The sequence below is a fragment of the Panthera onca genome, chromosome A1 (genome assembly GCF_046562875.1).
Source record: "Panthera onca isolate mPanOnc1 chromosome A1, mPanOnc1 haplotype 2, whole genome shotgun sequence".
NCBI classification, from domain to species: Eukaryota; Metazoa; Chordata; class Mammalia; order Carnivora; family Felidae; genus Panthera; species Panthera onca.
The window spans coordinates 66,436,497-66,449,618 of record NC_138339.1 but is presented as its reverse complement, the minus strand read 5'-3'; the positions used below and the strand labels follow the sequence as shown (position 1 = coordinate 66,449,618).

Genomic DNA, 13,122 nt, shown 5'->3' with positions numbered 1-13,122 from the left:
GCCTCCCTCTTCCTGTCAGCTGAATGAAGCTCTTGGGGCCCCTTGGGAGGCGACTTCCTGCCTCAGGCCCCCTGCCCGCTTGCCGGCTCACACAGGCTCCCAGTAGGAACCCTCTGTTCCCCTCACCAAGGGGGTAAGCAGATGCCACAGGACTGCTGCTCAAGCCACTAGTGCTCACTTACCTCACCTCATGCCCAGCTGTCTGTTGGGCTCAGGATCCAGGCAATCCAGATAGACGTCTGCTGGGAAGCTCCTAGGTAAGTGGCAGAGGCAGATGAGAAATGAATAACGGGGTGGCGGTCAGGAGACCGCTGGCAAATGGAACAGGATTTCAGCATCTGGCAAGGGGTAGGCAGAGGAAGAGCACTGGCAACGATTTCTCTGTGCCCGGCACTTCATGTGCAAGACCACATGCTTATCCCAGCAGGACAGCAGTTGCTCAAGCCATGTTTGTCACTTGGTGTTTGGTTTGGGGCAAGTTACCTAATGTTTCTGAGCCTCAATTTCCTCATCATTGAAATGGCAATGAGCATGCAAAGGACATGGTGTCAAGCTACTGGAGCTCGGGGCTGCCCGAACTGCACTGGATACAAAGCCAGGTGGAGAGACCCTTGGAAAGATTTCCTGCCCGCACCCCATATGTGACCCCAAACGGTATTGCTTAGCCTGGTTACACATTCCTTTCTAAAGGTGGCATTGAATGAGTGACATGAGTCTGTCCCCAGAATTCAGACACACACTCAGAGCCCCAATATTAGCCTCCGGCAAGGTGAGGCAAAAAAAAAAAAAAAAAGGTGCCCAGCAAGAAGCAAAGTTTAAAAAAGAACATGTGAACTCTCTAGGGGCCTACTGGGGGGCATACCACCCACACTCACATGACCAGGCCTTGCCATGAGGACTGAGCTTCACTGGTGGGGCCAGTGAAGCTGGCGCTCAGACAGCGTGGGGTGCTCAAGGGGACCTCCCAGGGGAAGAGGCAGCCTGGTGCTGGAGTGGCACAGTGATAGGGGGTTCCCTGGAGGCATTGGGCTGAAGGGAGGTAGAGGCCAGAACATAGCACCTTGAGTGATGCACTGAGGAGCCCAGGCTAGACCCAAGGGCAGTGGGAAACCAGGAAAGGCTTGGGAAGGGGAGAGACCGGTTGGTTTGGGGCTGATAGAAAGGACCATGGTGGGCCCTGTGGGACAGTGGTTCAAAGGGGAGATGTGAGGCTGGCAATGGACAGGGGCTGTGAAGACAGGAGCAAATGAATATTAGAAATATTTCCAAGATAAAGACAAGCAGAGTAGGACTGAGAGGGTACCAATCAGGGCTCAAGAGTGGGAAAGCAGGGAATTGGCCAGTCTGGCTAGAGGGGGGGTCCTGGGGCAGGGCTGTGGGAATGTCAGGTGCTGGGGTGTACAACCACCCTGCACAGAGGAGAGGTTGGAGCTTATGACTCACAGCCAGCTGACCCAGGTGCAGACATAGGTCATTTGCCATCCAGCAGTCTGACGCCCCTGCCAGGCCCAGGCACACGTGGGCACCTTGGGCCAACTGAACCCCAAGGGAGAAATATGTGATGCCCCTACCCATTCCTAGCTCCTTTACTGAAGACAGGCTCCCCTCCCCCTCTCAGCCCTGCAGCTGCCTCTCTGGACAGAGGGAGGGGGAAGTGGCCAGAAGGGGAAGTGTGAGGAGTTCCCCTCTGGCCTGTCACCAGTCTCCTCGGGCCGTCGGAGTGGCAGCCCTGGGGCCTGGCTGCGGCCATGGAGCCTCTGGAGACTCCCATCAAGGACGGCATCCTCTACCAGCAGCACGTCAAGTTTGGAAAGGTGAGGACCCTGGCTGGCAGGCAGCTGCCCAGGACAGTAGGCTTCTGCCCCAGCCTCAGCCTACCAGGACCAAGGAGAATGGGGAAGGGAGTCAGGGTGGGGGACCCAAGCAAGGTGTTGGGGAGTAGAACAGAACCCCATTCTCAGCTTGAGTGGGTTGGGCTGAGTGGGCCTTTTTGAGAGTCTGCCTTGCTTACGGATGGGGAAGCCAAGAGTGGAGAGGGTCTAAGACTCCAAACCTTGGGGCAGAGCAGAGCTGCAAGGGTAGCTAACCCAACAGCCTTCCGCCCTGTGTAGTAGAGGCACCTAGGCCCCTTGAGAGAAGGCCGGGGGCTGAGCTGGAGGAGCCCCACCCTGCAGAAGAGGGCTCAGCTCCTCCCAGCTCTGTTAAGGGACATAGGGGAGTTTACCTTTCTCACCAGGCAGTAGGCCCTACACCCTCACAGCTCAGCTGCAGCTGCTGCCTGGTCAGATAAACAGTCTGTTTCCTTTGCTTTACGCTATTTGCATGTTTCCTTCCTTGCCATCATGAGACTAAGGCCTTCCTCCTGCCCCAGGCCTTGTCCCTCTGGCCCAAGTGATCTTTTCTTTGGGTGTTAGGGGGTACTAACATAATGGTAGTGTCAGGTGATCTGCTTAGCTGCTAGATACTTCGGAGACATGATCCAGCAGAAGCCTTAACCTTGTGTTCTCATAACTTTTTGAGATATGAGGGCACTAGTGCCCGGGGGGGGGGGGGGGGGGGGGGAGGGGGTCACAGGCAATTTGTGGAGTGGATTTGAACCCACAGATGACTGGCCCCAAGCACAGACTTCCCCCTGCTGGGCTGGCCCTGGCAAGGCCTCCTCCTCTGGGGCAAGCAGAGGCCAGCCTGGGTGGTCAGGAGCATTTGCTAAGCAGCTTGTGCAGAGCTGAGCTATGGGGAGAACTGCTACCCAAGGGTCTTATCCCTCATCCTCATCTCCCACAGAAGTCCTGGCGAAAAGTATGGGGTCTGCTGTATGCAGGAGGCCCATCAGGTGTGGCACGGCTGGAGAGCTGGGAGGTCCGGGATGGTGGCCTGGGGCCAGCAGGTGACAGGTCTGCGGGACCTGGCCGGCGTGGGGAACGGCGGGTCATCCGCCTGGCTGACTGCGTGTCTGTGCTGCCTGCTGATGGTGAGAACTGCCCCAGAGACACTGGTGCCTTCCTGCTCACCACCACAGAGCGCAGTCATCTACTGGCCGCACAGCATCGCCAGGAGTGGATGGGCCCCATCTGTCAGCTGGCCTTCCAGGTGAGCATAAGGCTGGTGGGCAGAGCATCCAGGGGCCAGAGGTGGACCACCTGACTCCCCCACCTTGTTCATCTCCATGCTCATTCACATCCTATCACTCAGCAAGTACCTGCCAAGCACCCATAAGCCTAGGGAAATAGCCCAGAAGCCCACAGAATGAATCTCCAGTGGCCATACATGCTATGGAGAACATGAAAGCCCGAGTAGGACCAGGGGTGAATGGCAGGACATTAGATGGGAAGGCCTCTCAGGAAGGGACTGTGAGACTGAGTCCTCAAAGACAAATAAGGACCCACCAGGCAAAGATCTGAGGGAAGAGTGATGCAGACACTAAGGTCTGAGAAGCGTCCTGAACAGAGGGAGCAGAGTGGGCAAAGGCCCTGAGGCAGGGAAAAGTTTGGTATGTTAAAAGGGCAGAAAGGCCAGCGTGGCTGGAGGGTAAGGAATGGGTAGGAACCCAGGAGGGAGCAAAACTGGAGAATATGGTGGGACCAGCTGAAACTACTTTAGGACACATGCAGAGTTTGGAATTTTATTCTGAGTGAGAGAAGCCTTTGGCGTGGGTGGGGGGTCTTTGGGGAGCCAGGGACTGAGAGCTTTACAGCTTCACAGGGTCTGTGATAGACCAAAAGGAAATGAGGCTGGAGGTTCCTCAAAAAGTTAAACATAGAGTCGCCATATGACCCAGCAATTCCACTAGTAGGTGTGTATACCCAAGAGAATTGAAACAGGTGTTCAAATAGCACTTGTATGAGAATACTCAGAGCAGCGTTATTCACAATAGCTCAAAGGTGCAGACAACCCCAATGTCCATTACCAATGAATGGATAAACCAAATATAGTCCATCCATACAACAGAATGTTACCTGGCCATATAAAAAAGAATGAGGTACTGATACATGCTAATACCATAAATGAACCTGGAGACCATCATGCTAAGTAAAAGGAGCCAGACACAAAAGACCACATATTAGTATGATTCTATTCATGTGAAACACCAAGAATAGGCAAATCCATAGGGACAGACAGCATATTTGTTGTTGCCAGGGGCTGGGGGAAGGGGGACCGGGGAGTGACAGCTTATGGGTACAGGGTTTCCATTTGGAACAATGAACAAATTCTGGAATTAGATAAAGGTGATCGTTGCACAATCTTGTGACTATACCAAAACCACTGAATTATACACTTTAAAATGGTGAAATGGTAACTTTTATGTTGTGTATTTCAACACAATATTTTAAATTAAAAACAAACAAATGAAGAAAATGAACAGGAGCAAGAAAACCAGTGAGGAAGCTGTTGCATGTGACCCTGGCCATACTACTATGGGCCAAGGTGGTTGTGGAGGAGGTGCTGATAGAGCTCCGAGGAATTGAGGGGATGAGGAGTTGGAAGGGGGAGTTGGCGAAAGAGGCCTCGGGGGGGATCTAGTAGCCAGTTCACTCATGTGTCCCATCCCTGAAGCTCCTGCCCCTTTGTCACTCCAAGCTGTTAGGGACACATACAGGCAGGCCCAGTCCCTGGCCAAGTGCAGGTGCAATGGGGACATCCTCTTGTGTGTCACTACTTTACAGCTCTCGGCACCCTCAAGGGGGAAGCTGGGGGTTGCAGGTGGGAAAATAGAGGGGTGCCCAAGGTCATGCAGTGGGTCAGGGGCAAAGCTGGAAGTGGCACCCAAGTCCCTAGGTGCTCCTGCTTGTCCTGGAGTCCTGGTTTACTGGCCCAGGGAAAGGATGTGGGAAGAGGAGTGGGGGTGAGGGCTCTAACTTCTGGCCTTTTTTCATTCCTTAGGGCACAGGAGAGTATCCCTCAGGATCAGGGGAGGTGGAGGCTCCCAAGAGGGGCCTGGTCCCCATGGAGGAGAATTCCATCTACTCCTCCTGGCAGGAAGGTGAGTCAGGGAGGTGCAGGTGCAGCCTCAGCCATCTTATACTTGGGGCTGGGGTCTTTGGAGGACCCATATAGGCTGTACCTGATGCCTCACCACCATCCTGCCTGCAGAGGGCGAGTTTCCAGTAGTGGTACAGAGGACGGAGGCTGCCACCCGCTGCCAGCTGAAGGGGCCCTACCTCCTGGTGCTAGGCCAAGACACCATCCAGCTAAGGGAGCCCTCCAGCCCCCAGGCCCTCTACACCTGGCCCTACCGCTTCCTGCGCAAGTTCGGCTCTGACAAGGTGAGGTGCTGGGCAGCTACCCCACCCCACTGGCCCTGCTGGGAAGGGTGGCAAGTGGAGGGGTGCCCCGGGTCCCTCCACCTCTAATCCGCCCAAACCACCCCCCACCCCCATGTCCAGGGCGTGTTCTCCTTTGAAGCCGGCCGCCGCTGTGACTCTGGCGAGGGCCTCTTCGCCTTCAGCAGCCCCCAAGCACTCGACCTGTGCAGGGCTGTGGCTGCTGCCATTGGCCGCCAGCGGGAGCGGCTGCCAGAGCTGGCTGGGCCCCGGCCCTGTCCCCTGCCTCGGGCCACCTCCCTGCCTTCACTGGACCCACCAGGGGAGCTACGGGAGGTGCCCCCGGGGCCCGAGCCACCCAGTGCCCGGAGGGCATGCCTGGTTGAGCCCGGGCCCCAGAGCCTACCCCTACTGCTGAGCCCGGCACCCCATGATGAGTCGGCACCTGGGCTCTATGCCTCAGTGTGCAAGCGAGCCAGCGTGCCCCCAGGCAAGGCCGAGCACCTCTATGAGAACCTGTGCATGCTGGAGGCAGGTCCCATGCTGCCCAGGGATAGGGACCCGGAGCAGGAGGGTCCCAGCCGCCACAGCCCCCTGGCCAGCCCCATCTACCATAACAGCGAGGACTTGGGTTGGCCTAGCCCTGCCCACGACAGCAGCCTGGAGGCCCAGTACCGGAGGCTGCTGGAACTGGAGCTGGATGACAGTGATGAGGTGGGGGGCTCTGGCCGCCCCAGTGCTCACTCAGGCTTCAAGGCCAAGCTAGTGACGCTGCTGAGCCGTGAGCGGAGGAAGGGCCCAGCCCCCTGCGACCGGCCCTGAAAGCCTTGTATGGATCTCTGCGATAGGACAGAAAGGTGCTCTGCTCTCCCTGGGCCGGGAAGGCGGGCAAACAATGGACATCTGGGACACACACCGGCATCCACTCTAGCCTGCGGATATAAGGCAGGCAGCTTGGGGAGGACCCCTCATGTGCCCTGTGGGCCCCCCAATGTATAGTGTACAGATTTGCTGGTAATAAAACCTCCCAGCTCTGCTCTTGGTCCCACCTTATAGCCCACACTGTGCACCTCCAATCTTCAGCTCCTGGCAATGGCACTCACTGATCCACATGGACACACAGCCCCTCACTCACGTGTACTGCACCTAACACCAGTGCCCTGTACTGGGTTCTGGGGGACACACATAAGCCAGACTTAACCTTTGCGACCCGTGGGCTCAAGTCCACTAGAGCAGATGTATGGGGTGCAGATAATTATGGCCCGTATAGTCCTGGGCAATAAAAATGGCTGGGACAGTAGGGCAGGAGGAGAAATTGGGCTTGCTGATGGGTGAGGTGCCCTCTGAATTAAGTGTGAAGGGTAGGCAGGGCATTACCAGATGGGCAGCTAGCCCCAGGGCTTTCCAGGCTGAGTGTAGGTATGCACTGGCCCTGAGATGAAGGGAAAAGCATGGTCACAGAGGGCTCCAAGAGGCTGATAGGGAGTTGGTGGCCGAGCATGAGAGGCCTGACCATCCTGCAATGAGCTTGGTCTCATCTTCAGCAGAGAGACACAGCCAGATAAAGAAAGGAGCAGCATGGAAAACAAATTTGAGGGAGTCTAACTGGAGGCCAGGAAGCCTGAGCTGGGGAGGAAATAATTGGTGGGGGGAGCGGGGGGGGGGGGGGGGGTCAAAGGGACTTCAAAGATCTGCACAACCAAAATGCCTGCTCCACTGAGACTTAAAAATGTGCAGACACTTCTAGGGAAACTTGGGCCTCAGTCTCCTCAACTGTCAAGGACAAAATTCAAATTACCTACCGGGCATGCATTCATTCCTTAGAGTTTTACTTATGTGCCTGTTCTATGCCAGGCACTGGGGACACAGCCATGTTCAAGACAGTGAGGTCCTGGTCTCAAGAAGCCCACGTTCCAGAAGGAGATAAGCAAACCTTTTGAAGACTTTAGTGCCCTCATGCTACTCTGGTCACTAACCCTGGGGCTTCCATGCACAAAAGCATCATGCCCCCCAAGAACCTGCCCCCACCCCAGCCCCTTGACCTCAACTGTGCCTCAACTGCCCATGCCCTTGGCACATCCTGAACCTCTTCTTCATGACATTGATGCTCCCTTGGCACAATCTTGTTTCCAAGCATCCACCTCTAGCCACCTCCTTTTCTCCTTCCAGCCCTCTTCCTCTAGCATGGCCCATAAAGCTCCTCTTCAGCCTCATTGACTTACATGACCCTTTCCTCACCATCTGTGCGGTCACTGTCCGCATCCTTGTCCAACTTAGATTCTGTGCTCCACCAATGGAGTGACCCCCTTGTGCTCCTCTCTCCTTCCATCTTATTTGTCTGGCAAAGCACCCAGCTTCAGATGAACCCAATTTCCCTCTGTGCCTGCACCCTGGCAGCTGCCCATGGCCACGGAAATTACATAACCAGGCTGACCACATTCTCTCATGTTGTGATCTCGAAGCTCAGATAGACAGACTCTCAGGAGAGATGCTTTCCTCCTCCCAAGACCTTCCTACCTTCTCCTTTCCATCCCTACCCATTCTCATCTCAAAGATATCCTGGAGAAATAGCAGCTGACAGAAGTGAACGCCTTTGTCCTTCCACCACTTCATCAACAAGGGCCCCAGCAGCTGCACCATGTCCCTCCACCCCTGCAATGGAAGAAATGTCTGTTCCCCAGCCCGCACTCCAACCCCAGCTCCTTACTGCACAGCTCAGCACACTGAGCTGTCCCCTCTCCTCAGCCCAATGAATTCTACCACCATCATCATCATTTCCAGCCACATGTAAACATGCTCCATAATTTAACATCTTTGAAGGAAACCCTTGGGGGCGCCTAGGGGGCTCAGGCGGTTGAGCAATTGATTCTAGATTTCAGCTCAGGTCATGATCTCACGGTTCGTGAGGGTCTGTGCTGACAGTGCAGAGCCTGCTTGGGATTCTCTCTCTCTCTCTCTCTCTCTCTCTCTCTCTCTCTCTCTGTTCCTCCCCTGCTTGTGCACGCTTGCTCTCTCTCTTTCTCTCTCAAAATAAATAAATAAACTTTAAAAAATAAATAAAAATAAAGGAAACCTTTGACCTCACATTCTTTTTTTTTTTTTTAATGTTTGTATTTACTTATCTTTGAGAGAGCGCATGCACAAGCAGGGGAGGGGCAGAGACAGAGGGAGACAGAATCTGAAGCAGGCTCCAGGCTCTGAGCTGTCAGCACAGAGCCTGACACAGGCGCGAACCCAAAAACTGTGAGATTATGACTTGAGCCAAAATCATGTGCTCAACCGACTGAGCCACCCAGGCACCCCTTGACCTTGCATTCTGCTTCAGACCCCTCCCCATTCCCTTTTCCTCTTCACAGCGAAACTCCTCAAAAGAGTTGTTGATTACTTTCATTTCCACTTTCTCCTATTCTCCCTTTTGCCAATTCAAGTCTCCCCGTGGTCCCCCCTGCTCCATTACATCGCTCTTATCAGGGTCACCAACTTCCTTGCTCCCCAAAACAAAAGCAACCTGGCCTCCCTGACTCCTCAGCAGCATTTGACACTCCACTTGGTTTTCTTCCATCCTCACAAATCTCTCCTTCCCAGCCTCTTCTGGCTCCTCCTCTGCCAGACTTCTGCCTGGGGCTCTGGCCTCAGACACGGTGTAGCTCAACTCTGGCTGCACACAGAATAACCTGGAGCCTTTTTATTTTTTATTTTTTTTAATATTTAATTACTTACTTATTTTTGAGAAAGAGTGGTAGGAGAGAGCGTGCATGAGCAGAGGAGGGTCAGAGTGAGAGGGAAAGAGAGAATCCCAAGTAGGCTCCACATTGTCAGCACAGAGCCTGATGCAGGGCTCATGAAATCATGAACCATGAGATCATGACCTGAGCTGAAATCAAGGGTCAGATGCTTAACCGACTGAGCCACACAAGCGCCCACCTGGAGCCTTTTTAAAAATGCCCATGCCTGGGTCTGCACCCAGGGCCTGAGATTCCATCAGTCTGGGTGGGGCCTGGGCACCAGTGTGCTTTTTCAATTTCCCGCGTGATTTCAGTGTGAGTCCAAGGTGGAAAACCACTGCCCTAAGTGAGCCAAACCCATCTCCCAGTTTCAAAGACCATCTAAATGCTCATGATTCCAAAAGATATATCTTCAGCACAGACCAGTCCCCCTGAGCAACAGATTTAAGAATCCAATTGCACGCTAGACTTCTGGATGTCTGAAAAGTATCTCCAAATGCAATGTGTGAAAAGAGTTTGTGGGCAGGGGGGTTGTTTGCAGTGCTGGCCACAGACAGAAAAGTCTGGAAGGATGTTGAAATCATGGGGAGATAGATTTCCTTCCCACTTATGGAAGCTCCTCCTAAGACTTTACCCATGACAGGGAAAGTCTTCCCATGATCGCTCAGGTTGCTGACCATAGGGCAAGCTAAGGCCAGGGGGATCCCCAGTCACTCTGGCTACAGCAGAGACCCCTTCACCCCATGGTGACAAGCCAGCCCTTGGCAGCTCAGCAAATCCCAGGACACACTGGAGGTTGCTCAAAGTATTAGGGTGATGGCCAGAACTGGAACCCAGAACTCTGGATCTCTGTTCTGGCATGCTTTTCATTACAAATCCAAGCCTCTTTGCTTTATGGCAAAAAAAATTTTGTGAGGTCCCAAATGGTCTATGAAAGAGAATGTCTTTGCAGATCTCCAGGATTCTAGGGCCTCACCCCGGAACTGCAGGTGTCCCAGACACTAGGGGGCACTGTGTCCTAGCCTGAGGCCTGTTCCTTCCCTTGGGCTGCCTATGCAGGGAACACTGGTGGCATCATCCAGGTCTGAGCCTTGCACAATCTAAGGAATAGGACCCTGGAGTCCTCTGCTAGAGGACTGCCAGGACCCCCAGGCTGCCGCTTGTTCCTTTACTCATTTGCTGTTTCACTTTCTCAATCCTTCTTTCATCTGTTCATTCACATCTGTGTACAGACACTGGGGCAATGGTGGACAGGACAGACAAGTCCCTGCTCTAATGGGACTGACATTCTAATGGGGACAAAGGGCAATGAAGAAACAAGCACCTAATATAATGTGAGATGGTGGTAAGTACTATGGGGAAAAATAAAGCAGGGTAAGGGACTAAGTGCCTGATGCGAGTGAGGCATTAGGAGGCTATTGTTTAGATAGGGTGATCAGGGAAGGCCCTTTGGAGGTGGCAGCAGCTGAGCAGAGACCTGAACAAAGTGAGAGAGCTGGTCGTTTAGATATCAGGGGAAACTGTTCCAAGCAGAAGGAGCTACAAGTGCAAAACCCCTGAGGCAGGAATATGCTTGATGTGTTGGAGGAACAGTAAGGAGGCCAGCATGCTTGGAGCAGAGTGAGCAAGGAGGAGAGTGGTGAGAGGTAGATTGAGCTTATTAATGCGATGTACATGTTAAGGGCCTTAGTGTTATTTCAAGTGCAACAAGAACCTAATGGAATGCTAAAAGCTGAGGATGATGTGATGTGATTTCTGCTTAAAATATCACCTTGGCTGCTGCACGGAGACTCTGGAGTAGGTAAGCATGGAAGCAGGAAGATCTGTTAGACTGTTAAGATGTCCAGGCACAAGATGAGTGGCTAGGACAACACTGGCAGCAGTGACCAGATATGGAACATATTCTGAAGGTGGAATTTGCAGAGTCTGTGGTATAACAGAAAGGAAGGATAATGCCATATTTTTACTGGATCAGGTGGATGAACTGTGATGCCATTTACTAAGGTGAGGAAAAAGTTAGGCAGAAAATCACAAGTTCAAATTGGGATATGATGAGTTGAGATATCTAGTAAACCTCCAAACAGAGATTGAGTGTGGTGTTGGATATTAGAGCCTGGAGTTCTTGGGGTGATGTCAGGGCTGGACATATAACTTGGGAGTCCTTGGCATATAGGTGTTATTGATAGTCACAGGACAAGATGGGGTCCCAGAGAATGAATGTAGCCAGAAAACATATTATGGCCATGTTGGGAGGCAGATAAGAAGCCACCAAAGGAAGTGGAGAAGGAACAGCCAGTGGGGCAGGAGGAGGCACAAAGCCAGGGGAAAGAGGGAAGGCACCTGGACCAGTGCTGCTCCCTGGCAGGGTAAGAGGAAGGCTGAGAAATCACCATTGACATGATGATGTGGAGGTCATTGGAGACCCTGAGAAGAGGGAATCAGTTTAGAGGACTGGTGGAAACAATGGCCTGACTGAAGTGAGTTCAAGAAAGAGCAGGAGGTGGCTCAGCCAGTTAAGCGTCTGACTCTTGGTTTCAGCTCAGGTCACGGTCTTGCAATTTGTAAGTTTGAGCCCCACATCAGGTTCTGCGCTGACAGATTGGAGTTAGCTTAGGATTCTCTGTTTCCCTCTATCTGCCCCTCCCCCACTTGCTCTCTATCTCTCTATTTCTCAAAGTAAATAAATAAACATTTAAAAAAGAAAGAGCAGAAGGAAAGCAAGAACAGGAGGAAAGCAAGTGCAGACAAGGCTATAGATAACTCCTGTGAGAAATTCTATTCCCAAGGGGAATAGAACAAAAGAGCAATAGTTGGAGGGGAGATGGGGTCAAAAAAGGATTTCTTTAAAGATAACTCTTACAATAGTTTGTTCAGTGAGGGGAATGATGCAGAAGAGGGAAATGTGATGATGGCAGAGGGGGAGAACAGCAGCAGCCATGCCCTAGAATGAGCTAAGGGGTGGACGCCTATTCACTTACCCACACACTCTGGCTCTCAATTTCCCCTGCCACCTGCGCTGGCTGCCTGGGATGACCCATGGGGACAAAGTGGGGACTCTGCCACCCCCGCTAGAGTCACCCTGTTACACCCCCACCACAGGCGCTGACCGCTCTGGAGTGGGGTACCAGGCAAAAGCCCATTTCATCAGTGTGGGGTTGTCTCAGGGCAGAGGGCTGTTGACTGCCTGGGGTCAGGGAATGGAAAGGCCCACAGGTCAGGCTCAGAGCCAAGCCAGGGGCTCCCTTCAACTCTGTCCGCTCCTGCCATTATCTTCAGCCTTCTGTAGAGGGTTCTACAAACCTAGCTTCAAGATCCCCTGTCCCCATATCATCTGAACCCACCTCCATGTGCTCCACACCCGCAAGTCCTTCCGGTTTAGAAATTCTGGAGCCGCTGATGGCTTGCACCTTCCGCGGAACAACGCCTATCCTCACGATGGGCCTGCAAGGCGAGTATTATTGTCCATTTTTCTGAGTAGGAAACTGAGATTCAGGATGTCCAGGTCTGTTTGGTACCGAAGGCCGCTTTCTTTCGGCTCGGCCAGAGGGAGGCGCATGGGGCTGCTCGAGCTGCCAGCTGGTCCCTGGACTAGGCGACCTGTAGACCAGACCCCGCCCAGGCTCCGCCCAGGCTCTGCCCAGACTCCGCCCCATCAAGGGATCGCGGGAAGCCACAGGCCTTCCAGCTCAATGTAAAACGGGACTTCGCGATTGGGCGGGGCGGAAGGATTGGGTGGGGCTTCCCAGTCGTAGAGAAGCCGCTTGCAGGCGTGGCTTTGACGGGGCGTGACCTGTGGCTCCGCCCCCTTCCGCGAGCTCAAAGCGGACTGCGGCCGTGGGGGCGGGGTCAGAACACGGGTGGCCGATCCCAACGCGGTTCTGTGGGGCTAGCCACCGAGCAGCGCCTCGGCGGGGCCGAGCAGGTACTGGCGACCGCGCGGGCGTCTCGGGCTGGGCCAAGCTGAGGGCAGGAGCCTGCTGGGGACCACGGAGGGCGCTGGGGTCGGGGCCAGTGTTGCGCTTCCTCTTGCGGGCCTGGGCCCCTGCCTCCGCCCCCGCCCCCGCCTTCCTGCGGCGAAGCCGGCTGCGGCAGGGCGGATTGGCGCCTGCGCTGCTTCCTGCGCCCGAGACTCTGCC

At 54.0% G+C, this 13,122-nt stretch overlaps 2 protein-coding genes and 1 long non-coding RNA gene across 10 annotated transcripts in view; 2 read left to right on the top strand and 1 right to left on the bottom strand.

Annotated features, from left to right (window-relative positions):
• Window positions 1-181: 181 nt before the first annotated feature.
• The window catches only part of LOC144616427 (uncharacterized), a 13,149-nt gene continuing 208 nt past the window's right edge, over window positions 182-13,122 (bottom strand). Inside the window, exons 2-3 of the long non-coding RNA XR_013555786.2 lie at window positions 12,328-12,427; window positions 182-253 (exon numbers count right to left, since the gene is read on the bottom strand). This is a non-coding gene — a long non-coding RNA (uncharacterized LOC144616427). The remainder of the gene's footprint in view (window positions 254-12,327; window positions 12,428-13,122) is intronic.
• On the top strand, window positions 1,681-6,297 carry DOK3 (docking protein 3). Its single transcript, XM_060635188.3, has 5 exons — window positions 1,681-1,814; window positions 2,785-3,090; window positions 4,882-4,981; window positions 5,092-5,264; window positions 5,385-6,297. The coding sequence occupies exons 1-5, from the start codon at window positions 1,749-1,751 to the stop codon at window positions 6,081-6,083; spliced, it is 1,344 nt and encodes a 447-aa protein (XP_060491171.1). The 5' UTR covers window positions 1,681-1,748; the 3' UTR covers window positions 6,084-6,297.
• Window positions 12,778-13,122, top strand: part of PDLIM7 (PDZ and LIM domain 7) — an 18,149-nt gene continuing 17,804 nt past the window's right edge. For 7 of the 8 annotated variants that reach the window (XM_060635185.2, XM_060635186.2, XM_060635184.2 and 4 more), the window contains exon 1: window positions 12,778-12,908. The gene's annotated coding sequence lies outside the window, so the exon portion shown is untranslated. The remainder of the gene's footprint in view (window positions 12,909-13,122) is intronic. The other variant, XM_060635179.2, reaches the window with a different exon arrangement.

Bases quoted from the DNA above. Each gene is read 5' to 3' on its own strand.
- DOK3 (XM_060635188.3), top strand. From the start codon at position 1,749: ATGGAGCCTCTGGAGACTCCCATCAAGGACGGCATCCTCTACCAGCAG. The intron at 1,815-2,784 runs GTGAGGACCCTG...CATCTCCCACAG, and splicing joins AGCACGTCAAGTTTGGAAAG to AAGTCCTGGCGAAAAGTATG. The intron at 4,982-5,091 runs GTGAGTCAGGGA...TCCTGCCTGCAG, and splicing joins CTACTCCTCCTGGCAGGAAG to AGGGCGAGTTTCCAGTAGTG.